At 43.1% G+C, this 26,731-nt stretch overlaps 2 protein-coding genes across 5 annotated transcripts in view; one reads left to right on the top strand and one right to left on the bottom strand.

Annotated features, from left to right (window-relative positions):
• SDCCAG8 (SHH signaling and ciliogenesis regulator SDCCAG8) overlaps positions 1–16,185 on the top strand; it is a 105,384-nt gene extending 89,199 nt beyond the window's left edge. For 2 of the 4 annotated variants that reach the window (XM_082480416.1, XM_082480413.1), the window contains 3 exons: positions 7,844–7,970; positions 9,903–9,985; positions 15,608–16,185. In XM_082480416.1, coding sequence (XP_082336542.1) covers positions 7,844–7,970; positions 9,903–9,953 — 178 coding nt within the window. In that variant the 3' untranslated portion in view covers positions 9,954–9,985; positions 15,608–16,185. The remainder of the gene's footprint in view (positions 1–7,843; positions 7,971–9,902; positions 9,986–15,607) is intronic. The other 2 variants (XM_082480414.1, XM_082480415.1) reach the window with 2 other exon arrangements.
• Positions 16,186–22,283: 6,098 nt separating this feature from the next.
• AKT3 (AKT serine/threonine kinase 3) overlaps positions 22,284–26,731 on the bottom strand; it is a 157,236-nt gene continuing 152,788 nt past the window's right edge. Inside the window, exons 13-14 of the mRNA XM_082481086.1 lie at positions 24,395–24,497; positions 22,284–22,606 (exon numbers count right to left, since the gene is read on the bottom strand). Of these exons, the coding sequence (XP_082337212.1) occupies positions 22,521–22,606; positions 24,395–24,497 (189 nt within the window). The 3' untranslated portion in view covers positions 22,284–22,520. The remainder of the gene's footprint in view (positions 22,607–24,394; positions 24,498–26,731) is intronic.

The raw sequence follows: 26,731 nt of genomic DNA, 5'->3' as shown, positions 1-26,731 counted from the left end.
AAATTTTGCAAAATCTGTTCTGTCCGGTACGTAACAAAATCAGAGGTGAACATATTAAAAAAAAAAAAAAAAAAAAAAAAAAGAGTATGACTATAACGTTAGAGGATTCTGATGATTATGCATCTGCTGCAAGCCCTGCCTCCTTTTTTTCCCCTAAGGTATTTTAGAGCACTCTAAATTGTTAGCCAGCCTAAACGGTTTGGCGAATGGTTTTATTAAACATTTCTCAGCAATAGGCAGAAAATAGCAACCAGGACTATTTTTCTCTAGAGCAAACCTGATTCAGAGTTCATCTTCTTAGCATAGACTACATTATTTTGAGTTCTTTTAACGGAGGAAAAGCCTCTCTTCAGCCTAGGGATTGAGACACAAATAGGCATTAGTGAAACTTTCACCCCTATCTTTTCCGGCCTGCCTCCATTCTCTTTCATTGTTTCCTTCCTGTCCAAACCCAGGAGGGCTAAAAGCGGCAATCCTATCGGCTAAGCCCAGCTGCTACGGCCCCTGCTAAAGAGCAGGCTGATAACGTTCTCTTCAGCACGTTAGACACGAGCTAGTAGAAGCCCAGGAATAGATCCCAGCTCAGGTTTCCTACGTGATCTATTTGTTTAACCTGTTGGGCCAGCTGTGGAAGTGGAGATGTATTCTAATAGTCAGCAATGGCATCCGAAACAAAGGGGAAGCTACTGTTGCTAAGTAAACTTTTAATTAAACCCTATTTGTAATTGTTCTCATGGCATGTGAGGGTTGTTATCTTCTTGGAGAAGATGTAATATAGGTGGTACTTTAAAAGTATGTGGAAAAATTAAGAGTGCTTTTAGTAAAATTAATTTAGAGATTACCCAATACACATTTAAAGGAAAAAAAAAAAAGATAAAGTGATAAAGAACAACCTGGGTCAAGAGTATCATGGTGAAATATGGACATTTTCTTCTTAGCTGTCCGATTCCAAACTGTGCAAGGGATGTTAACCTCTAGTTACCATCTGTTAACATAAGTTGGACGAGTTTGTTCTGCCTGTACTGTGGGCAAGTGCTTACCTTACTAAGCTAGAAGCGGTATAGATTGCATTCTTTCTCTGCCTGACCAAACGACAGTCTGGGCCTTTTACATGGCAACAGAATTTTGATAGGCATTTCAGAGGGTGGGAGATGCCACAGAAACTTCTTTTAATGTGACCTAAACTGTCTTCTTGTGTCCTATTAGAAGTCAGGACTTCCAGTGTGACAGAGGTGAGGAGGCTCATTCACTGTTCATACTCACTGTTACAGCTTCTTTTTTTTTTTTTCATTTGTGTGGTTCTTTTTCTTTGATGCTTTGTTTCTTTCATTAACACAAGAAAGGTGGATCATAGTGTTTTGCTTTCGAAGCTAGAAGGGAGAATGGAGTTCAGTTAAAGGATAGTAGTTACAGATGTTCCTCTTTGGAGGAATGTATAGGTAGCATAGATGTTCTTCTTTTGGGAGCATGTGGGGACTTCTCTGAGATGCTCAGCATCAAGGTTGTCTCAAGGTCCTGATCTCAAGCGCAAGATCTTAAGTAAATAGCAATTTAGGACACTATTGAAACTTTGGGGGTAATTTGCTATTTGTCTGCATTTCTAAATTTGTAGACTCTTATTGAGTTACTTCAAAATTTACTGTGTGAATTTGTCAATGCTGCAAAGCACAATGAAGATGCAGCTTGCTAATTTTTCTACTGGTTTAAATGCCCTAGTTGTCCACAGAGCTGATTGAAGATATGAAGAGGTGGTGAATATAAATTTTGCTGCCTTAATGAAAAAGGTGACATCATTTCTGCTATGAAAAGGGAAGAGAGAAAAGTAGCGGAGTTGAGGTAGAAAGCAGAGGGGACCCATGCTGCCATCCCTGCAAGACGGGTGGGGAGTGACAGCAGCTGGGGCAGTTGTGGCTGCAGAAACAAGCTCACCGTGAGGACCAGCCGTACACCTTAACTCTTTGCATGGCAGCAAGTCTGGCTTTCCAAGATCCTCATATATAGGCAAAGCAAGCCTGATGATTGATTTATGTGTAGGATGTTACCTTAGGCAGTGCCTGCTCTATCTGTGTCAGGAACTAGCTGTGATCACTGGAGTCTGTATGTAAGGTTGCGTGATGCTTCTTGTTGTGAGACACTGCTGAAGTTCTTTGTGCTTTCATTAGGCTTGCCAAAAACTGTGGTTCACGCTGAAAACTGTTCAGCCAAAGTCATGGTGGGTAATTGCCTCGGGAACAGATCAGCGAGGCTGGCCAGGGGACCAGCAGTGGAGGTGGGAGCCAGGGTGGGAAGGAGGTGCCCAGATAGCCTTCACTCTGGCCTTTCCGAACTCTTGAGTATTTGAGTATACAAATTTAACATCCTTTAATGAGTAACTTAACTATCTGTTAAGTACCACAACTTAAACACTACCTATCGCTTTAGTATGTGGCAGCAAATGTGTAGGATGTCCTGAAAAAAATGATGAAAGCAGGTAGAAGTTTGCTGATGGAAAGTTTGCTGGGTTCTGTGTTCTTTTCTAATTGGCTTGCTCCCTCTTTTTGTAACAAGCTTGTTTTTTAAACCCGTATTTGCTTTTAAAATTCATACCGTGTTCAAAACATTTGAGATTCACAAATGGCCGATAAACAACTCTGGCACTGCCTTCGTGTTGGGGCAGAGTCCCCTTCAGGTAGCATCTCCGCGGCGTGGCGGGGGTCTGCGACTTCGCCCTTGGTTTTCCCCCTTGTGACCAGAAGCAGCCTCAGATCGCTGTGTCCACCTACAGGCAAATGAGCAATACGAGAGCGACCTCAGAAACTAGTAGCTCGCTGCTTTTATCCTGACAAGGGAAATGTTTTTATAAAGGCAGTTTGCTGCACTGTAACGTGTTCTCGTGACTTTGGGGTTTGGTAGTTTGGGGGGGCAGGAGGAGCCCCAGCAGTCCCTCATCCAAAGTCACGGGCCCGGTGCTGGCGGCCCCCCCGTGGGCAGCCGGCGTCCCGGGCTCACCGTGGGGTGTCCAGCGGGTGATGGGCTGCCCTCCGTTACCATGGCAACCGACAGATGGGGGGCTTTGGCGGGGAGGCGGCCGCAGCAGCAGCGGCGCACCGGACGAGCCGCTCAATAACAGCCTTTTCAGCTCTGACAGCTCTGCTCTGGCTGGCCAGAAGTAGTTATCAGATTACTTGTATTAAAACCTAATTAAGACGTGTGCCAGTAAATGCAGCATGGTTATTGGATTTGGTGATTTAGCTGCTGCCGGTTGCTGCAATCCAATCACGCCATTTCAGCAAATTCAGCTCACTGGAGTAGAGTGGAAACGCTTTACATCCGTAACCTGACTGTGCTGAAAGAGTAAATAACCTTTTAATGCCTCTGCTGTGTCAAGGACTGGTCCCCACTGCTGGGTGGATGGACACAGCCCACAGATCCTTGCATATTAATTTCTTTCAAATCAACTTTAAAACCCAGAGGAGGGCTGACAGGTTGTATCCGCTTTTCCCTTTGCTGCTCGCAGTTGCCTGCGGATTAATGGAGCTGGGAGTTCCCCAGGGCGGGGGGTTTGCAGCGGGAGCCTTGTGGGTGCCCCTGCACTGGCAATGTGTCTTTGTAGAAAAGAAGGAAGGAAGGAAGGAAGATTTTGGGTTTGTAGGCCGTAGACAAGGGGACAATCTAAGAGTAATGCGGTGGGTGCTAGTCCAGCTTTGTGGTATTGGATGTAATGGAAGTTTATTCTGCTGGGTAGAATTCACCTTGGTGCCAGAGGTCTGCTTTGTGTTTGATGTTTCGCATAGTTTCTGCAGAGTCTTCCAGTGGTTGTCTACCCATAGCTGTTGAAATGTAAGAAAGCCTGTCTATCCCTTTCCATTTCATTTCTGGGCAGGCTACGGCATAGCCTAGTCTCAGATCCGAATTTTACTGCTGTACACAGTGAGATGTAGTCTTCTGCAGGGTGTAGCTGCACAAAGTAGCAAGGTAGCTTGAAGCCATTCTAACATAAAGCTACATACCTGCTCCAAGTACTGAGGATCAGGGCAAAACGTTTTCCTTGAAGCATTCGTTAGAGCTTGTGGTGCCTCAGTTTTGTTCTCCTTCTGTGGAACCACTTGTCTCCCAAAGCTGCCTCCATATAGAAATAGGAATTTTGGTTTAGAGTGGTTAATGGAAAATTACGCTAAGGGTAATATTATTGCTTAGTCCTTAGTGCCAGGTTCTCCTGTAAGTAGTCCAAATTTAACGTGGTTCAGGAGCTACAAGTCTTCACCTTGTGCCTTGAAGTAACGTGACAGGGCGTGGAGTCAGTTCCTGCCCTTCAGCACGCCCAGGCCAAAGAGGAGCCGCCACCTGACATCCCAACTGGACAGATCTTGCCACTTTGGCAGAAAACCGATCTCGTTTGGAATGGAGGGTGAGGATATGGTGGTCACTCAGATGCTCGGGACACAGTACGTTTGCCTGGTAGGTGGTGTTGCCAAAGTGAACGTGGCGACCGTGCAACCTCACACACTCATTCGTATTAGCAAAATGTGCAGAAGGTTCTGTCACCCAGTTGTAAAAATGATGGCAGGCATCGATGTGCAGTTGTAACATATGGGAAGTACAGTGAATGTGGGTGGAGCTGTTCATTTCTCATCTTGAATCATTTACGAGATCAGCAGGCAGGCCAGATACAATGCATATGGGAATGTGTGGCTGTGCTGCACATGTCACACGTAATAGCAGATACTGTGAGAGGGCCCAGAGCCTGTCCTCGGGAGCTAAATGCACCGGAGCAGGCTGGTAGTCCCGGCGTGCGGACCAAGGGCCAGCTTGGCAGCAGTTTTGGGAGAGCAGACTGGTAGACAGAATTTGGGAATTCACGGACCGAGATCTGCACTGACTAGAACTACTCCCTCTTTATCCATCAGGAGCCAGAATTGTAGAAAGGAATTTTATTAATCCTGTACTTGAGCACTGAAGATAGATACAGATGGTAAAAGTGAAGTTGTGGCCTGCTGTGTCATCTTTTTGCCTCTGCTCAAGGGGACAGTCTAAATGTAACACGGTGGGTGGTGGAGTTACAAAACGGAAAAGCGTAATTGAGTACTGTTGCCACAATTAAAGACTTTTCTATTTACAGTAGTTTATCTGAATCACCCTTTGCATGGTCTGAAAGGATATAGAGCTTTACAATAGAGTGCTCGAAGGCTTATATGCAGTAATGGTTTTGAAATTTGCATGGGCTGCCTGTGAGTATCTACTAGAAAGTGTTGTTTTCATGTAAAATTCCCAGGAGCTGGAAATGACTTCTTTCTGGGTGCCAGAACCGGAGGAAGGTCCTCTCGCTGAAGTGGTGGCTCTTCAGCTGGAGCCTTCTCCCCGCAACAGGAGAGGCATGCCGGGGAAGTGCCCCTCCCTGGGGGCTGGAACGGGCCCTACAGCAGCGATGGGCAACGCTCATCGTGTTACTGCAGAGATGGTGGGCAAGAGGTTTATCTACTTACCTGTGTCTTTAGCTGCCAGTAATAATAATTTTGTGGAAGAGGGTCTCTCAAAGACCATATGATTGTTCTTAAAACAGACTAAAACACTAGCATAATGAGAAAATTATGAATTGAATGTAGGAATCAGCAGAAACTTAAATTCTAAGGGCCTGAATTCAGCCTGTAGTTGGTAGTTGTTGAGTGGGGCTCTTGTGCACGAGGAGGATTTCATAGCCTCAAGGCTCCAAATGGGTAGGCCAGCACTGGGCTTCTTCCCTTGGCTGTCTAAAGACAGCGCTTCCCAGTTAACACCTTCCTACCAGTACTTCTATAAAGCAGTAACTACTCTAGAAATAAAGGACTGGAAGCTGTCTTTATTACAAATCAAGATGTGCAGTAAGGTCACGTTCCTCCTCAAGTTAAAGGGAATCAATGGCAAAGTGGTGACCATAACTCAGCTCTCCAGTCTGAAATGACGAAGTTGCCTCCGGCAAACACCACTGTTGTTCTTGCACTCCTTGGGAGGAAGATGCTCAAGGAAAAGCTACTATCTTTAAAAACAAAACAAAGAACAGTACGAGGGTGGGGTTTTGTTTGTGTGAGGGAGTTTTGCTTCGTTTTTTGAATTTCGACGCCCCTGAAATCACCTTTAGTAAAGAAATTAGGCATAAACAGCTCCTGTACCAACATGGTATAGTTTGGAAGGTATAGGGAGTGTGAAATTGGACGCAGAGTGTCTAAAGTGTGTATTTAGCAGACTACCTGGTGTTATCAAAGCGGTGGGTTTGTTTGCTTCATTGGACGTTTACAACCAGCTGTCGCTGTTTGCAGCAAGCTGCATTTAGTTTTGTTCTGATCCCCAGGAGATGCTCCTGCAGCTCCTCAAATCCCTTTTGCAAGGATACGTTAGCAGAGCAACAGGACACTGTGCAATATGGGCGCTCAGTGTTTGCTACATGATTGTTGCAGTCTGATTTCAGGGAAGTTGGCTGGCCGGTACCGATCAGTAAATACTAGTTTTGACTTAGATTTTGGCAATTTTGTTTCAGCTAGATTTTACTAGCTTTGTATCAAGAAATTTGGGGGTGTTTACTCCTGCAGTTCTTTGAATGATCCTGATTAAGAATGTGAATATTCAGAGTTATTAGCTTAGCTGAGTTTTGATAGCTGTACAAGTCAAAACTACCACATGGAGCTCAGAAAATCACATGCCGTACTGTAAGCATAGAACTAATTCCATTAAAAACACTTCCTGCACGAGAGATACAACCTTAAAACCTTTTTCAGCTGAAGCTGTATTTCAATATGTTAAGCAAGAAATAGTTTACAAAAGCAAGTGCAAAGTTTAGATCCAGAACTGACCTTGCCAAAACCCGAGTCAGTTCATGCTCCCTAAGTGCATAATGGTTTCGATGTGTAGGTTTTTCTCGACTACTGTTATTTACGGACAAGAAGCTTCTAAGATATCTGAAATGACTTCTAATTAAAGACATTTCCATTTGAAGGGTGAAATACGTTTAATGTAAAACCACCGTTTCCAGCTTATTTGTGTTTACGTCCCTTGCTACAGGTCCCAAGCAGATTTTTAAATTTTTCATGGCAGGATTACTAAACAGTCACTGGGGATATAAGAAGCCATACCAGGTTTTGTGATTAAATAAGTAAAGGTGCAGTTGCCCTGTCTACAGCAGTGTTGTCCCAACGCAGGCACTTGTTTTTTAAGTGTAAGCAAAAGGCTTCTGTGTGCTCCTTCTGATACCCGCCAGCTTGTTCCCTCTGGTTTGCAGCCCCTGATGAGGAGGACCTTTGGAGTGATGGGCTCTTTACGTCCTTCTCCAGGAATCCCTGTTTCACTATTAAAGGATCTACACTGACGTGCTCAGTTAACACTACACTTCCTTGAAATAAATGTACCGTTCGGTAACGAGTTTTAGGCATTGACCAGGTTCCAAAGAGCAGCGGACAGAAAACAAAAGGTTTCGTCACTTCAGGTCCGGTTTGTCAGGGGAGTGGGATATTTGGATTTATCATCTGGGCTGGTGTGTGTGTGTTGCAGGGCGCCGGTTATCGAAGCGGCTACAGCGTGTGCAGCTGGCTTAGCTGCAGGTATTGAGGTGCCGTCTTGCGGTCTTTGCTGATGTCACTTAATGGCCAAGCAAATTTGCTGTCATGTCATGATAAGGCTTCTAAATTAGAAGTGCAAACCTTTAAAAGTGCTCGTTTAAAGTGTGAAGATGAAAAGTATCGAATGCCCATCCTCGGAGTAATACTTTAGTCTCAGCCCATGCACCAGACTCGGCTCTGTCATCTGGGAGCTGCGCCCAGCAGTGCAAACATCAAAGCTTCTACCATGAACTCCAACTTCAGATGCTCTGCAACCCTTTTATCTATTTTTTTTCCAGGTTACAGCAGCTTGACAAGCACTGCCAGGCCACTGCCCAGCAGTTAGTGGAGCTGCTCAACAAACAGAATCAGCTCTTCAAAGAGAAGCAGCTGCTTACAGAAGAGGTGCAGTTTCTGCGAACACAGGTACTGTGCCAAGAGAAAAGGAAGTCTGAGGGGAATATTCTGCAGCTTTAGCAGAGGGATCCGCCAGCAGTCTCACTGCAGCCCTTGGGGTTTGTTGCTGTTGTTGTTTGAAATAAGGCATTACCTTATGAAAAAAAGAAAATAAAAATCCATGCAGTCGGAAAGAGACCGGTAGCTGGACCTGAGTCTCACTTAAACCTAAACTAAACGAAGAAAGTGTTTTGAAGTAACACTTAAAACAGCAGAAGTTATTCTTGGTGACAGTTCCTAGCTTTCTTAGCAGAAGATTTTGTGTGCCTTTTTCAGAAAAAAGGGAAATCTGTTCTTTTACAGCATTAATGTTTAAACAGTAGCTTCAGGTTGGTAATTTGTTTGAGGTTTTTTGCTGACATTTGTCGAACTTAAGTCCCCCTATCACTTTGTGATGTTTTTTCCCCCCCTTATTTTTAAAAGTCATTTATCTTTCCTGCCGCTCCGTGACCGCTTGCCCAAGTGTGAGATGGTGAACGTGAAATGAGTCTGCCTGAGCACTAACCACGGCACTGCATCTCTAGCAGGACTGACTCTTGCTTCCACTGGTCTGTAGGAACCTGTGGCTTCTCGTGGGCTCTTGTTGCTTTTTTTTTTTCCTTTGGCCACTGTTCTTCGGTCAGTCAGAGCTTTGGAAATAAGGGAGAGGGCTGCGTGGTTTGTTTTTTCCTTTGTCTTGCTTTTACTTGTTTCAGAGAAGAATTAACAAGCACAGAATGAGGTGTTCAGTAAAACTATCAAATAATCAAACTCTTGTTTTGTGACTAAGTAAATGAACTATTTCAACCATAGCATGTTGTTTCTCGCTTGCAAACTAGTGAGTTGCCTCGGATAACTGGAGTTCTGTTAAGAAGGTTACGAAAGACAGTGTAGGAAGTGTAGGCCAGTAGCACACCTAGCAGGAAACACAACATGAATCATTTTAGAACTTTAAAATAGTTTAATCATACTATTTTTGGTAGGCTTTTCAGCTGTAGAATTTAGTAGATGTTTCACCTAGGATATGCCTTTAATCATGTCAGTGTGTTTTGGTTTTATAGGATTTCCTGTTCTAGTAGACAAACTCGGTAGCTCAGGATAGCGTAAGGCTATCAGCATCTCGTAACTACTGGCACATTTCAGGGCAACCATAGTGCTCTCTTTATACGGTGGTTTAAGAAGGTGGTTCTTCAGAGAAGAAAATTAAAATTTCTGTTTGAAAGGAAGCGCTCTTGGTAACGTGAACAGACTTTACATGGTCCCCAGGGATTTTGTTGTTGATAATCTATTTTATCTGGAAGAGAGCATGCTTTTATGAACTTGGGCCGAAGTTCAAAAATGATACAAAAGAGGAAAAAACCATTCAGATATTATACTGCTATCAAGGCTTGACTGGCAAAAGCTTCCTTCTTTATGTTCATTACAAGTTAATTGTGCTCCAGAGGATACTTTTTAACTTGAGAACACTCAGAAGAGAAGAATGATATAAAAAAATTATTACAAAATGAGTCCTAAAAATCTATTTGCAGCTATTTAAAGCAACAGTGGTTATCTGGGAATTGGAATTCAGCCCAAAAGAGCTGCCTGGAATATCAGACAATTGGTTTAAGAAAACTAAAGAACCGTTCACCATAAATGAGAGGTTTTAGCTACAGAAAGATGTATGTAGTTAGCGTAGAAATATATATTTAAAAAAAATCAGTTGCAGAATCGGTATTGATTAAGGGTGAAAGTGATCATATCCCACGTTTTACTGTACTATTCAACAGTTCTTTGTTACCTTTTTTTTTTTTTTTCTGGTGGGGGGAAGGGAGAGAAACCAATCATTCCTAATTTTTTAAAAATTACGTAAAATACACTAACCTAAATGTGCTATTGTATCTTGGAACATAAGCCACTAGTAACTGCAGTTGCATATTTCAGGAAAAAAAATGGGATGCAGATCTCAAACAGGACACAGATGGAATCAAGTAAAAACCTGGATGGATAAAGAAAAATGAGCAGAAGTAGGTATTTTTTTCTATATCCTATATATAGAGAGAGGGGAGGGAAAGGAAAGGACGACTAAAACTATTTGCAGATGTGGGTTGAATCTGGCAAACACTTCAAGACTAAAGAGAGAAGAAAGCATTTGAAACATTTTTGGGTTTGAAATTGTTGGAGCTTTTTGTGTTTGGTTTTTTTTTTTTTTTTTTTTTAAGCACTTAAAAATTTAGGACAAGCACTCCGCAGCAAAGACAAGTTTACCTGACAGCATTAAAAAAAAAAAACAAAAACAAAACAAACAAACAAAATAAAACCCCAACAAAACCCCCAAACCTTGTAGATTTAAATTGGAGGCAAAGGAGGACATATAACTCTTAGCAAGGTGGGAACTCCTAGAAGAACTCAGATTTTACCATTGGTACTTTTTGGTCCGGATAATCACTGGGTGCTTGTCTTTTGATATGGAATTCGTTTGTTTTGTCACTTCCAATGGTATTTTCCTTCTGAGGAAGCAGAATCCTCTCTATTTCTTCAGAAAGGCTACAATTTGTTCTGTAATAAATCATAAAGCTTAGCATCATGTTGAAGGAAACACAGCAGTGCTGTTTGAGTTACAGTACTGCTGCATAGTTATAGCTGTTCCTATTGCATTGTAAGAGTTACTTTTGGGGGATTTAATTTTAATTTAACAGTCACAGATTTTTAAATTGCATCACTTACTTTAATCTATCTGAACTTGAGGAAAAAAAACCCAACACTTACAAACCTATAAACTTCACAGGATTTGTTTTCAAAACTCAGGTTACTTCCAATGCAATTTTTATTTCTAGTGTTACTGTTTGCTTTATGGGGAGGAAGAAAGAAAGAGAGGGGAAAAAAAAAAAGTCTTTAAATCCAGTTACATTCTGGTGTATTGAGAGTCTGTTTGTCATGGATAACTCATTTGACACTAAGGAAAATTCTGGGGTTTAAAGTGAATGAAAAAAGTCATCATAAAAGAAATACCTGATCCTGCTACATGCCGAATTCCCCTACAGGCAACATGACTTAAAAGGCTTTTAGCATCCTGGTTGAAGGAGTGACCAAGACAAGTACCACAGTTTTCAAAAACATCTTCCCCATTCTCATTGGTGAATTACATACTTTTAAAATAATAATGTTAAATCTCCTGTTACTGAAAGAAGCTCAGTATTATATCAGAATAACCACCTGCCTACAACATGACCAAGATGCTCATACTGTAATTTTCATTTTCTGAGAGCTAAAAAGGACCGGTATGATAATGTGGCCTGACCTTACAGCACTAATATTTAATAGATGGCGCTAATATTCAGTAATGGTATACAGCATAACATATTTAGGTCCACATAAAGGTTTAATTGTGGGATTTACACAATTTTGAAAGTTTTTGAAAGATTTAAGTTTTGAGTTTCTGCCTTTGAAATTCCCTATTACATTGCAACTTGCTCTAAGTCAGGAGGGTAAGAGATATTTAGCTCCTGTCATAGAATCATAGAATGATTTGGGTTGGAAGGGACCTTAAAGATCATCAAGTTCCACCCCCCTTGCCGCAGGCAGGGACGCCTCCCACTACACCAGGTTGCTCAAAGCCCCATCCAGCCTGGCCTTGAACACTTCCAGGGATGGGGCATCCACAACTTCTCTGGGCAACCTGTTCCGGTGCCTCACCACCCTTGTAGTGAAGAATTTCTTCTTAATATCTATTCTAAATCTGCCCTCGTTCAGTTTGAAGCCATTCCCCCTCGTCCTGTCACTACATGTCCTTGTAAAAATTCCCTCTCCAGCTTTCTTGTAGGCGCCCTTCAGATACTGGAAGGCTGCTATAACGTCTCCCCAGAGCCTTCTCTTCTCCAGGCTGAACAACTCCAACTCTTTCAGCCTGTCTTCATAGGAGAGGTGCTCCAGCCCTCTGATTATCTTTGTAGCCCTCCTCTGGACCCGCTCCAACAGGTTCACATCTTTCTTATGTTGGGGGCCCCAGAGCTGGACGCGATATTCCAGGTGGGGTCTCACAAGAGCAGAGTAGAGGGTCAGAATCACTTCCTTTGGCCACCTGTCACCTCCCTGGCCTGTATGGTTACTAAATACGAACGTACATAGTATAGCAAACAAACATCCAAACTGAGATTACCAGAGACCTCAGCACTGCCCACCCAGTGTATGTTTCTGAAAGCTGGGGATGCCCCTCACTTGCAGGATCTGCCTTGGTGTCCATCAGTTTGACAGAAGTAAGTTTGTCCTGGTTGATAACCCCCTCACAGACCCCAGCTGCCAGAAGGGGTTGGTGGCCAGCTGAGCCAGCGAGAGCGCAGACTGACAGTGTTCAGCCCTCGGGGATTACCTCCAGCCAGGGCTGTCCTCAGATGCTGCTGCTCTGCCTTCCCCCCTGAAGACCTCCTTCAAGCCAGCCCCTCCCTGGCAGGAGTCCGCGCTTGCCCTGTGCTCTCTGTATGGCCGAGCCACTGAAACTATCTTCTCCCTCGTTACAGATGCCCTGTTTTTTCCCAGTGAGCGTATCTGCAAACAGACTGCCTTCATTTAGAAAGCACTATATTAACTCCTGTTTAAGAAGTTAATATACTCACCCGTGACTATATGCCCATCCTCATCCCTCTCGTCGTGCAGTGGGAGGTGCTGGCAGAATTGCAGCTGTTCCCAAGTGGTGGTTTTCTTTCTTTCCTTATATCAGGATCAATTTTCAGTGAGGTCCCAGCAGCAAACACAGGGCTTGGCGTGCTCCCAAGTGCCTCATGTGCTTTCTTTTTATTCTTTTTTTCACTATATGTTAGAGAAGGGGACCTTTATGTCCAGAAAACAAGTAGCTCGTCCATCTCTGACAGAGAGCTGCTGGAGAGAGTCCAGCGTAGGGCAACTAAGATGATTAAGGGAGTGGAGCATCTCCCTTATGAGGAAAGACTGAGGGAGCTGGGTCTCTTTAGTTTGGAGAAGAGGAGACTGAGGGGTGATCTTATTAGCATTTATAAATATATAAAGGGGGAATGTCATGAGGATGGAGCCAGGCTCTTCTCAGTAGCAACCAATGATAGGACGAGGGGTAATGGATTCAAGCTGGAACACAAGAGGTTCCACTTAAATTTGAGAAGAAACTTCTTCTCAGTGAGGGTGGCAGAGCACTGGAACAGGCTGCCCAGGGAGGTTGTGGAGTCTCCTTCTCTGGAGACATTCAAAACTCGCCTGGACGCCTTCCTGTGCAACCTCATCTAGGTGTTCCTGCTCCGACAGGGGGATTGGACTAGATGATCTTTTGAGGTCCCTTCCAATCCCTAGCATACTGTGATACTGTGATCTCTGATGTCAGAAGTGATTAAGGCTGATCCTTACATGGCCCTCAACTGTTCTTCAGGAGACCTGAAGACTGTACAGGTTATTGGGGAGAGAGGGTTTTTGTTGCCTTTTTTTTATTTTAAGTAAACTAAAGGCACAAAAATAGTGCCCCTGGCAAGTGTTTATAACAGCCAGTGACATTCCACAGAGAGAGGGTAGTTGCTGCTTTTTTGTTGTTTTGTGGGGTTTTTTTAAGCAGGTGAAAGGGAAGTCTTCATTACTCCTCGGATGGAGTTTAGTCAGAGGTGATGAGAGTTAAACTCCAACAGGAGGGGATAGAGACAGACCTCTGCCTGATGTCTCACTGCCCGGTTATGACATTTCAAGTGCTGCATAACACAGTATTTAGCTCTTCAGAGTTTGTGGAGCTGTGGCTGCAGGAGGCCCATACCTCCTGTGCAGCATCTGGCCAGTGGGCAAAGCTGGGGAGCAGCTGGGGAGCTGAGCCTGGCCCTCCTGAGAGCTCCACCTTGGGTTTTGCGGCTGTGCAAACAAGGATTGAGCCGCCTGAGTAATTTCTAACCAAACAAGAAGCTATTGGCTCCTCTCCCCTCCACTACTAGAATAGTTAACATCAATAAAACCATTCAGATGTCCGTGGTTCTACTCCTAGGAAAACTTTCAACCTGTACATCTAAGAATACCCAACCACCCAGGTGAAAGAGATGCCACCAAGGAGAGGGGGGAGCATTAACCTGGGCCCTCTGTGCTGCAGAGGTCTGCTCACCGAATACCAAAGTACTGGTGGGAGGAGGAAAAAATTTAAGACCATCTTGTGACCACTTCCCTTGTGAGTTACCTGGAAGTTAGGAGTGACAGATTTGTGTCCATTTAGTTAGAGAACTGCACAGCTTAAATGACTGCTTCAGCATCCAGGCTGTTGTATAGTGGGGTACACCGAGTCGCTGCCTGTACTTGTGCTTTATTTTTAAAGCAGTTGAGGCCTGGGTGGAGCCAGGTGGAGAAATGCCTACTGCGCCAGTCAAGCGGAGGTTCAGCATCTCACAAAGCATTAACACTGAGGGTAGCTGTGGTGACGAAAGACATGTAGGCACCTCGAGGCTTTGGGGTGGAAGTACTGGTACCTATCGATCGGGCTTACAGGCGTACAGGCAGGGCTAATGAAAGGCTTTTTGTGGCTGTAGGTGACAAGAAGAGGAAAAAGACAGCTTTTGAGTTAGAGGCACATATGACAGTATGACATTCGCAGGGTAGAAATGTTTTGAATTTTGGTGGTATGAAATGCTACTGTCTGAAAAGGGGTGTCTAAAAAGGAGAGTAGCTGCCTTGGGGTACAGCTGGGCACGCTCGCTTTGGTAGTGGGGCGGGGGGGGGATCAGGGAGCAAACATGCCGGGCTGTCAACTGGGCCACCACAGGCAGCTGCGTGGCAGAGGATGGAGCTGGCTGAGGATGCTGTAAGCCTCCCCCAACAGCAATAATTGCCAGGAGACTTCTTCAAGAACTGAGTGTTTGGGGGTTTTTTGGCCTTTTTAGTCTTCTGCCTGTACTCTGATGCTAGCTGGGATGCTGGGGGTTACTGCAGCATGGAGTAGGTGGCCCCTGGCTGTCACTAACCAGTTGCTGACATGGAATTCAAGCCCCAAGGCTTTCTGTGGCTGTAACTCATTTCTCCTTGCACTGGTTACAGACACAACTGTAGCAGTTCGTGGTGGTGCATGTATTTGGAGGAAAAAAAAAAAAAATACCATGTTATTGTTTTTAACTAATTTTTTAATGAACTGCAGCTTTATAAATTCTCCTTTTTTAACTCAGCCCTAATTGCCGTACCAGCTAAGGGGAAAAAAAAGCAGCAAAACCCCTTAGTCCTCTAATGCAAAACCAGCAAAAGTAGAAAGTTTATTTTTATTTCTGAGGTCATTTACATTGCTTAAAATAACATTTTAGAACTCCGGTGGCTTGATTCTAGGCAGCTCCCCCAGCTCCAGCAGAGTTTGATGTCTTGCTCTTAATGCAGTCCCGCACTGCTACGGAGGCAGCACAAGCAGCGGCTCCGCGAGAGCTTCCAAACTGCGGCTGAGCCGTCCCGCCGGAGGGTTCCTACCGGCCCCAGGCAGCAGGTTCCTGGTTTGTGGCAGCGGCGCGGCCGGGCGTGCGCTGTACAATTCATGGTAAACACTCTCTGGCACAAACCTGCCGCTTCCTTCCCGGAAAGGAGAAGGGGTGGAATCTTAAGACGTGCCCCAAAACAAGTGCTCGGTTATTTACTGCTAAACATGAACGATGGCTAAAGCTCATGGAGCTCCTGTTTTTCAGATATCAAATAGCTCTTGTTCCTGCTACCTGTTAGACTTCGGCTCTTAGGAAAGAGGGGAGGACAGCAGAACCGCAGGAACCGCCGGCTCTGAACCAGCGCTTGTTTACATCCCATTGCCACAGTCTTAACTGGTTCCCTATTCCTCTTCTAAGAACTCGTCCGCAGCCTGAAGTGACACAAATGAGAGGCACAAGCAAGGTGATACAGATGCCTGCCTTACATGCCTGGCTCTTCCTTTTGCTTTTCAGGTCTCCTCTGCGCCCGGCTCAAACTTGGGCTTGTCTGCAGCCACCTCTGCAGAAGAGAGGCACGCTTGCTGGCTTGTTTCAACTGGTTTCTATTTGGCTTTAGCTACAGAATCATAAACATTTTGAAGCGTTCCCAGTCTACCAAACTTCCCAGGAAGACAGCTGAGACCTTGGAAAAGACTAGGCTTGCAAGCCAGTTTTAACAGCTCTTACATAGTGTGGACTTAATTCATAATTTGTACAATTTTATATATAACGTTTTTATCTATTTTTATAATTGAACATAGATGTCTTATTTACAGACTGAAATATCAATAAACTTAATTGGATTCTTATTTTCCTCCTTCTGTCCTTCCGAATTCAAGGGAGAGCATGTGCATGGGGAGGAGGGAGAAGGGGATTGATTGATTGCGAGTCCTGCATAAGCCCACTGTGCTCCTGTTTATAAACGCAATACCAGAATTTACCTGGGAATTTGATTTTTACAAGGTACTTGTCAATTTTTATACAAGAGTCCCAACAACTACTTATCCGTCCAAAAAGCAGAAGAATGATTGAGAACTATTCCATATGATGTGGAAGAACTTCCATGGGGTAGGTTTGACAGTTTCCCTTCAAAATGTTCACTGGATAAAGCCTTTAAGAGACAGGAACCCTTTGTTAGCACAGATTAGCCTCGAAGCACGGTGCCCAGCTCTCAGCGTTGGAGCGGTGACTCTTCTACCAGCAAATATTTAGCAGTCTCGGGGACGGGCACCGGCTGAACTTGGCTTCTGATTATTGAGCTCAAAACATTTGGAGGATACATTTGGAGGGCTTTCTTCTGCTTAACTGCACACTTGTGTTTTTAAAAGTTACTTTCCAAATACCAGACTGTTTCAGAAACAATTTATATCTGACTCTTTTGCTAACTAGTGTAGGATAAACTAAGTACATAAGAAAGAAGCTTCTACCTCTGTTATCTTCAGTGTAGTTGTAGAATTGCACCTCAGCCAGCATGAACACATAACATGTAACACAAGGAGGAGTAACAACCCAGGCAGTAAGTTACCATTTGCTGTGGGACAAGATCTTCCTTCCCTTGTATTTTAGGAGTTAGCAGTGGTACGGCCCTAACATCAAAGTGGCTTTTCCTCCCCATTTCAATTTCCTGCCATATTAAACTGCCAAACACAGCTGATCGCCTCCCTCAACTGCTTCGCCAATATGACAATAAACATGCTTGAAATGGCCTCGGGTCTTTAGGGACGAGAAAGCCCGATGACGGAAAGTCCTCTCTAGTTGAAGTCTCGGTTTTCCACAGTAATCGGGCTGACAATTTTTTTGAAGTGTCACTACTTTATCGACGGTTACACAGGTAAGACTATACATTTATAAATGTGGGAACATACAAACTTTTTTTTTTTTTTTTTTTATTAAGCCACAGCATAAATCTGTGTTTAAATAGGAGAAGGTGCCTATAGACACATAGTCCCAACACTCAGGCTTCACTGAGATCCTGGAGCTGCTGTGCCCCGGCCCAAGGCACAGCTGGACCCTCAACCTTTCTGGACCTGCCTCACCTACCTGCTGGCGGCCGCGCGCAGAGCACCCCTGACAGCCACCCGCATGTGCGTACAGTGTTTGATTTCCACAAAGCATCCTGGGCTGCAGGATATGCAGCTGGAAGGAGGTTTTCATAGTCATCCCAGGCACAGCCTCAATTCATTAAGTTATGGGAGTCTAGAAGGAACCGATTTCCCAGCAGCAGCTCTCTAATTTGATGCAATTCATTAGTCATTAAGCACAGAAAGCACCAGGTCTACCTGTCTCTTGTTCCACCCCCCCCTCTACTTAGGCACAAAATGCTGAGTTTTATAAAGTTTACAAGTGTCAGATGGGGTGACGGAATCCAGCAAATCCCACATCCGCAGCCGGGGTGTGATGCGGCCACACGGGATGCAGCCTGACCTGACAGTCCTGCCGCTGCCACAGCTGAGCCCTGGTCACTGACCTGCTGGCTGGCTCATGCTCCTTCCTACCAGAAGGTGGGGGACAAAAATAAGCGGGGGGGGGGACACACCTGAGACCTGGATGAAGCACCTTTATTGCAGGGCAGCGTTCCTGTCCGAGAGCTGAGCTAAACCCCAGCTGACCGACTGCTTTAGGGACACTCAGCCCTCCTGACCGGCTGGGTCAACCGGCCCTGGACCGGCTTGCAGGCTTCAAAGAGTCCCCTCTCCGGGCTGCCCTGCCAACCCCACCTGCCCATTTTTTCCTCTCCTTCCCCTAACGCATTACCTAGCTCTGGGATGGGAGGCTATGGATTTCCATTAGATGACAAATCACTGAAATCGTGGGTGTTCTGACAGGAACGTGTAGCCCTGTGTGATCGTGACTTCAAAAGTGTATCCCAAATTTACTTTTACAAGTGACAGACACCTCGTAGCGTTAACATGAACCACCTGTACAGAAACAGCCTCGGTCCAAAGCACAGATACATCTTGCTTAGTCATAAAAACTTTTTTTTTTTTTTTTTTTTTTTTTTACAATGCTGTAACTTAAGAATTTACAAGCTGAAACTGATCACCCAGTATTTGAAATACGTCACAGCGAGTTACAGTTATCACTAGGACTTCACAGCAAATAAAACTTGTAACTAAACATGCACAGATCATTATATATACAGTGATAAAAAAATAACGATGTACATTTTCTTGTAAGAAGAAATTAAGTAAATTCTTTGTGCATTTCAGGATTGAAACATCTAACCTATATAAAATTACTTTAAAATATGAAGTAAATATTTAACCCAAAACTTGAGAAATCTTTTGTTATCTGCAATATAGCCTTCTCATATCAGTTTTTCTTTCTGTAACACAGAACTTACTTAGGAATTTTATTCTCTAAGATATTTAATAGTAATGTGCAGATATAAAAAAATACGTCCTTTGTGGCAAGCCTGAACATATATATATATTTACAAACCTCCAGAAGAAATTAGCATTAAAAAACACAGAAGTAGCAGATTGACATAGTGCTTTATTTCAGCTGTCTGTACGAAGGAAAATAATGTGCATCCCTATCATATACGTGTAAAAATACTAAGGATGTACAGTGTACAAAAACAGTTTCTCGTAGTTATTTCACATCCTTGTGGGTCATATACTTAAGGAAATAAACAGTTTAAGTATGACCAACAGTAATACGGTTTCTTGGGTTCATAGTCGTGTCTGCTTAATATCCTTAACCGTATGACTAGATCTTGCATGGATCTAATGAAAGAACTAGCAAGGTCAAGAAATGTCACAAACTCTAAAGCTACAGGGAGGTAATTCAATTACCAATTTAGAGGTTTTTATTTAAATAAATACTTTACATTTCATGCTTGCCTGTAATGCACTACCAGGAGCAAGATAAGGAAATTCTACTGTAGACAGTACAAACAGTAGCAGCAAAGTGTGTACATTGAGGTGTAATATATAGACCCTGCAGTTAGTAAGGAAAGACCTTACTTTTGTACTCTAGGAGAAGCACATGGCCCCTGCAAGAACAGTCAGCTTTAAGAAGCTGCAAGTAAAGAAAGATGGAAAAAACCCAGAAAACAATACTGGAATAAATGTTCTTTAAGCGACAGGAATGTACTGGAAGATGGATTAGTGTGGAAAGCGAAGCTGTGTGCAAAACTGCCAAAATCCAAACAGAAATGACCTATTTCCTCCGAGATGGCTGCAGTACAAGAGGGCATACTGTACGTCATGGAAGTCAGTACAAGCTGGAGTCAAAGTCTGAAATGTACTGTGCTCAAAAGGCTCGCCACGGGAACCGGCCACCACCTCCCCTCCAAATCCAACCACAGCCGCGAACAGCGAAAGAAGAGCTTCAAGTTTCTCTCGGCACCGCTTGCCTGTTTGTCTTTCATCCGTTTCTAACGCTGGGAAGAGGGAGGGAGGGAGAAGCCCCCAACCCCGGGGCAGCACCAAGCGGCCGCCCACTCTCTGTAGCATCAACTTGCTCAACGACGTTTTGGAAGGCAGGCAATACAACGCACGGTGAAGCCTTAAGAGGTTTTCAAATAATTCACTGACAGATATTGACCGCAAACCTCATTCTAACTAGCCAGGCAACGGCGGGCGAGCTAACCACAGGGCTTCTTCCGTGCGCGAGGAAGGGCTGCCCAGCGGCACGGCGCCAGTTGGTCATCAGCTAGAGATGCCCCGTGTCAAGAAACTTATTGCTATTACAAGCCGAAAACATTGGGGAAAAAAAACCACAGGCACGTAACACAGATTGCAAATCACCATAGTTTTAGTCTGTAAGTACGAGGCCTTTGCAGAGAACTAAATAATGCCCGTCTATTAAATACTCGGTTATTTCACTCACTCGCTCGCTCGCTCGCTGTGTCAGGGCAGACACCTCTACGCTACCGGTGCGGAACAGACCTGCAACGCGTTTGCTGTGCTCCTCTCTCTGCGCAGAGGGATAACCTCCACACGTTTAGTGTTACAAGGTGACAGAATGAGATCCTATGTAGTTAGAATACACACCATGATCTATTTCTGACTGATTATCCACACTACAGATAAAACACGAAACATGAAAAATTGTCTATGTTAGTCCGCGTCTTTAGCTGCCTTGCTAAAATGCCCACCTACCCCTTGACCGTCCCAGCACACGCACTGCCAGCAGTGGGCTTCATGCTCGGGCACTCAACTTGCCCCATCCAGAGGCCAAGGCATCTGCGTAGGAACATCTCGCCCTTCAGACTCATCTGCTCACTCACACAACGCAACCAGGAGCACTCTGCGATATCACAGTCTTCGTGGGAGCTAACGAGATCCGAACGCAGAGATGCTTCGAATGATAATCCCATGGAGTCAGGGTTTTCCGATGGCCTCAGCAAGGGCACGCGCTATCGCTGCGCTGCCTAATGTCCCCACTCCTAGCACCAAAGGGTTTATTATTAAGATTATCATTGCTGAAGATCAAAGCTAAAGTTCATGCACACGTTCCGTTAGATACAGATCTTCGGAAGTGGAAAGACGTTCTCCCGTCAGTGGAGCGTTTCTTGCGACGTTTCAAATTCAGTCAATCGGGTACCACGGTTACATGTAACGCGCTGGGGTTTGGGACTCTTTTGGTTGAGGGCAAACCTTGCTTGAGAAGGGCTGATCCCCAAAATTTACTATTTTAATTATTAAAATAAAGTGCTTTTCTTGTAATCACTGTGGTCTCATTGTTCAAATGCAACTCCTTCATATAGAACAGAAATTTTCTATTGGGCTGTCAGGCTCTTACATTACGTTTATCCTCAGTGGAGCACAAGATGTAGCCTTTTTGTCTGTTTGTTTTTAACCCTTTGGCACCTGAAGTTGGAATTTCTCACCTCCATTGCCAAAGACATTAAAAGACAGTATTTCATTCACAAAAATCTGATTCGAAGCAGTATGTACAATTTCAGAGCCTTGTTAAAATTTCCACGTGGGAGAAAAGTGCATTATTCCCTTCAGCTTGTACAGTCCTTCCATATATTACAAAGTTAACTGCTATAAGCCTGTTCTATCTAAGATGTAGCAGCATTTGCAAACATGACACATACAATCCTTATCTCTAAAAATAAATACTACCGCAGTATAACAAAACAAAAAAAAAAACAACGAACAAAAAAAAAAAAAATCAAACCCCAACCAAAGAATATTCAGAGTTAAACACCCGGAGAAAAAGCTAATTCACAAACTCAAAATAGAACAAGTAAGGCAAACACCTGTTTACCTTGGGGCACACATTTTGGTGAAAAGCAATACCATTATGCCTGTCTACATTCTTCAGCCATCAGAGGTGATGTATATCATGAAAGAAACAGAAAAGCATGAGAAAGATGTTATCTGGTGCAAATTATAAGACCCCTTAAACAACTTCAACTGCTGCTTTTATGCCTTCATTTCTTGCATGTATAATGTTCTATTCTCCATGATTGCACGTGAACCTGGAAGTTCTAAGTGGCAGGCTGGGTGAGCCCAGCCCTTCTGCTTCTTCTGTAGTATCCAACAGTAATTAAAAAATAATATATATATATATTTATATATATCAACAGTTTAAGTCCTTTTCTCAAACGTTTCCCAAACAAATTCCAGCCAGATGTTAATGACAGAGACCTGCTTCAAGTAATGATATGCCTAACAAAAACCTTGCATATGTACATCACCACCCCTATGTTTCCTTGTTCTAACCAGCACAAACAGATGCAAGAAAATGTTCTAGACTGGTCTTTTTAGATTAATTACAATTTTGATTCATCTTCCGGTAGAAGATAAGCTGGACCGAGACTTTTTTTTTTGTTTAGCCTCCACTGTGAGGAAAAATAGATGACTACTTGTGCACAAAGTGTACAATGCTGAAGTCGAGTCATCTACCTTCAAAGAAACCGTTAGTAACTTCTTGACGTTGCTATTATAATGAGACTGTGGGCAGCAGCGACAGCAGGAGAGCGGAGTAGAGAAAATCTCGTATTTCATGCAAAACCAAAATGGATTTTAGGTAGGTTTGGGAAAGAAACTTGTTCAATTTGGAATGGTCTCTGAAAGTGCCCCTGCTATCTTAAATAGCATCTAGTACTGGTGGTGATGTTCAGGAATCATTTTCAGTGATAAACCTAAGATGACAGTGAAGCAGCAGAACAAAAAAGTTATTCTCGTCCACTTGCAGAGTAGGAAAACTGGGGGAAATGTGGCCGCCTCTCATTGTCCATGCAGTCCATACCATCCTCGTCATCTGTATTAAGGGAGAAGTTCAAAACGTCATTATGTTTGCAACGAAATTTCATTACTCACCCGGTATGCAGTACATCTTTCAGGGTTCAATGCTGAAGTTAAAGGCTCAAGTTAGAGTGTATTCATGCAAGCTTATGCTCATACAGTCGAACGATGCCCACTGAAAGGACATCCTTTCAAGAAGTCACCATTTACTTCAGGGTGGGTCGGTTGGTTGGTTTATTATGACCGTCACCTGAGAACTTCAATCATTACTACCCGTTCTAGGCTAATCAAAACACGCCGGCACATCTAGCTTCTGGTGGCACAGAAGCCGACTGAAGCAGCCAATTTTCATTGTTTCTTAAGCTGAGTTCAGGAAATTATAATCTTCCTGTAGATATCTTTAAATATTCCTCCATTTCCAAGGGAGTTAAAAGGAAAAACAGCTACAAAATGAACAATTCGTGCAGGTTCTATGTGTTTCAATTCTTACGTTATTTTTTTTTAGCAAACTATTTATTTTTACAGTATTTACTGGGATCAGAGGAAACACGGACTAAGCCAAATTCATAAATATTTTTATTTACATAATTCCTGCAGTGCCAATGGAAACCAGGCACCAGATGTTGCCTAACTCTGAGAATTTGGATCTACATTCTCACATGGATTTTTAAACAGTGCTTATCCTTAAAGGCTCCTATTGAAACCGTTATTCTAACGACGTATTTATATGCAACCTTTCAGAATTATGTAACTTTTGTATCTTCATATATTCTACATATAAAAACTAGAGTTAATGCAGGTTTGAGCACTTGCCACGATTAGGCTGCTTGACTTCAACAATGCCTCTCGGTTCTGTAACTTCAAATACAATCTCCCTTTTACACCGTCAGTTTAATTTACATTAGTGTAGAGAGCTCGGTTTTTTGCTACCAGTTTGGTTAGTGTAGCTACAAGATAGAATTTCAATATTTACATAGTGCAATTTGTAAAATTTTGAAATCTAAATAACTGGTCTAAATGTTACGAAAATTATTTCTGTAACTATAAAATAACTTTAGTTCAGCAGCAGATTTCTGATACACAGTTACCAACCCTCCACCCCTAAATTACGCTTTAACCCCCTTTTGCATAATCACATCAGAGGGAGGTGATACCATATTGTAGATAATACAATTACCTGTAGATGACAAAAACAAAAACTGCAGTGAAACTACATTCACTCCAACAACGAAAGTCTGCGCAAGGCCCAGTGCAGCAGTTATATCCATATTAACAAGTTCTTGAAGAGCTCTGCTGAAGCACAGGACTTGATAGGAAATACCATTTTCAAGTAATTTATATCTACACCAGAGACATCCCCTTGTCTCTGGCAACTCTTTTTTTATTTCTTTTGATCTTCAAAGTATTTTAAAATATGCCTGACTTGCCAAACCTAGACAACCCAGTGCAGCCATTAGCAGTGTCCACACGCTTAAAGCAGGGTCCGTGTTCCAAGTACTTTGCTGAACTGGGAACTTAACTCACAACCAGCAAACATTTGAAGCTACTGTTTTCACTTATTTAAAAAGAAAAAAAAAGCCAACCAAAAATGCAACCCAGAGTGATCTAATATTCTAAGTTTTGTAATTACTCCTTCTTTAAAAGAATGCTGTCATTGAGAGTTTCTCTTACACGCTTCCATACAAAGATTTTACTAATAACAGCGAGAACAGCTTTTCCATTCAAACAGAAAAAAACCCTTACGCAGCGCTTTATTATAAAATTATTATTTTTAATTTTTGCTTCTGCACAATTTCTGACTTACATTTTTCAGGCGGCGTTATCGTAATAGTCTGAGCTGTAAATTCTTCATCAAAATACCTGGTGTCTGTCTCAGATGTCACTTGAGGTTTAAAAGGAGGTACAAGCTGAAAGGGACCAAGAAACAAATTGAAATTACTATACCTGAAACCAGACAGATTACTACCAGGAAAACACATCAGTTCTTCTTTTTCCCTACACCCCAGACCAAACCTCCCAGTAGGTCTGCGGAGAGGCAGCTGAGTCCCTAATTTCTAGGAAGTGATAGAAGTCATTCGAGTCAATCCCAAAAATACTAGTTCAGAATCGAGCTAATAGCCCAGCACAGCTAAACTCCAAGTATCACTCTCACGTGGCTTGCAGATAAATTGAGCTGCATCGAGACAATTACCTAGAAACTCTTCAGGCCATTCTAATTACCCGCTTAGATGTCAGCCACCGGCACCTCGAGGTACTTCACCCCAACTGGGTGGTACAAACAGCCAAGGCAACAAGGATTACACAGAGAGCACAGTAAGCACGATGATGCATTTTCTTTTCTTTCAGGGTTAAGGCCTACATCTAAACTTACCTTTAGAAGAAGTTACGTGAATGTGAAAATAAATTTTATATTTTAAAAAAGGCCAGTTCGTGCTTAAGTGAGTTGCCGGATCTAATCCGGCCTACTGCTTTCCCAGTACAGAGCGGTATTTCCCAGCATCTCACAGGCAGGAACTTCCTTGCCCCTCTTTGGAACCAGCCTTGCTGTACACCACCTCCTCCAGAACAACAGCCTAGGGGCCAAAGATTTTAACTGGAAGGCATATTCAGAATGGAATACCGCACTGCATGGAGCCAGTCCAAAACGATACAGCAGTTTAGGATGTATGGTATTGTCAAGGGCGGGGAAAGGGGGCGCAGAAGACAGTGTCTTGTTTTCTGACTTGGAGCCCTTTGGCGTCTTCTGCTCATAGGCAATTTAAAACACACACCCTGAAGACAGTGTATCAATTTCCCTCTCTAGGAAAGGTTAAAGTATGGCTGACTGATATTATCAGGGCTTGCGTGTGGTTTTCACGAGTTTCATGTTATCTCTCTCCTCAACTCCAGAACACCAACACCAAACTATTAGGTTGTTAATCTACCCCACAGCAAAGGAAGCGAAGCTGCTGTTAAACCCCCTCCCCTCCCCAACTTTGATGCACTACACATAATTTAAAATACATGATATACATTGCAGAAACTCTTCTTTTTGATGGTAACTTTTTACAAAACAAGAGTCTTCACTATTTTACTATGTTCGATGCACAAGACGGATCTGTATGAAACTGTGAATGTTAAAAGCAGCTCTGGATCTCAGTGCTAGCCAAGGGAGACTACACAATTCACAGACAGAGCCACCCAAAATTCAAAAAAAAGCTATCCTGCCCTATGAGGACTAGATTGTGCAAGTATGCAGTGCTGCACAACCAGCCAAAGACAGAACTCTCTCAGCAAGATGCTCTTCACAGTAGATCTCTATCCAGAAAATTATTTATATTAATTCCTAATATTTTACAGTTTGGGATTTTTTTTTAATCAGAAACGAGGCATAAAAGATTGAAATGGGGTAAAGTGCATAAATGGGGCACCTAAAAAACCAGCAAAACAACAGTAAAAAAACCCTAAACAAAAGCATGTGTAGGTACACACACTCACACAAAACCTCTCTCCATTTTTTATCACCATTACAAATGCACACACAAACTCCCAGTGTTTCCAAATCCGGGTTGAAAACTGCCACCCAGTTCTTTTCACGTTTTCCTTCTCACATAAGACACATCACATGGACAGCTGGTAACGTGAAAGCCATGTTAGCTGGAGAAAGATACCTTCCCTGTACCTCGCAATATGAAAACCCCACCAGAACGCTGGGAGGCTCTTTGGCCATGGGGCCAGATTCTGCCTCCATCCTCCCAGGGTACACCTACACGTCCATTCAGAATTACCCTTCATTCAACAATTTGACTCTTTTCTTCCTGCAACAGAGTGCATACTGTCCTTTTGAGTTTATACTAGGAGCTCTATTTTATCTGATCCAAATCTTCAGTAACAGTCCAAGCAATCATGAAGCAAAAATAAATCTATCACTTGCATATATGTTAAAAAGTACAAACGATCAGATTAATACTTTTACAAAACTAAATTCGGTTTTCACTTCCATTTTCCTGAACAGAAAACATACAACAGCAGAGAGATATTTGAAGTAAAGGTTTTGGGCATTGTAAGATAAATGCCTAAGGAACTAACGTACATAAACTCAACATCAGAAGAATCCTCCAGATACAAATCCAGTTACATCCACTGTTTAAAAACAAAGTAT

This window comes from Vanellus vanellus (genome assembly GCF_965231255.1).
Source record: "Vanellus vanellus genome assembly, chromosome: 3".
Lineage (NCBI taxonomy): Eukaryota > Metazoa > Chordata > Aves > Charadriiformes > Charadriidae > Vanellus > Vanellus vanellus.
Note: the sequence above shows the minus strand (reverse complement) of the source record. Positions and strands in the feature narration are given on the sequence as shown.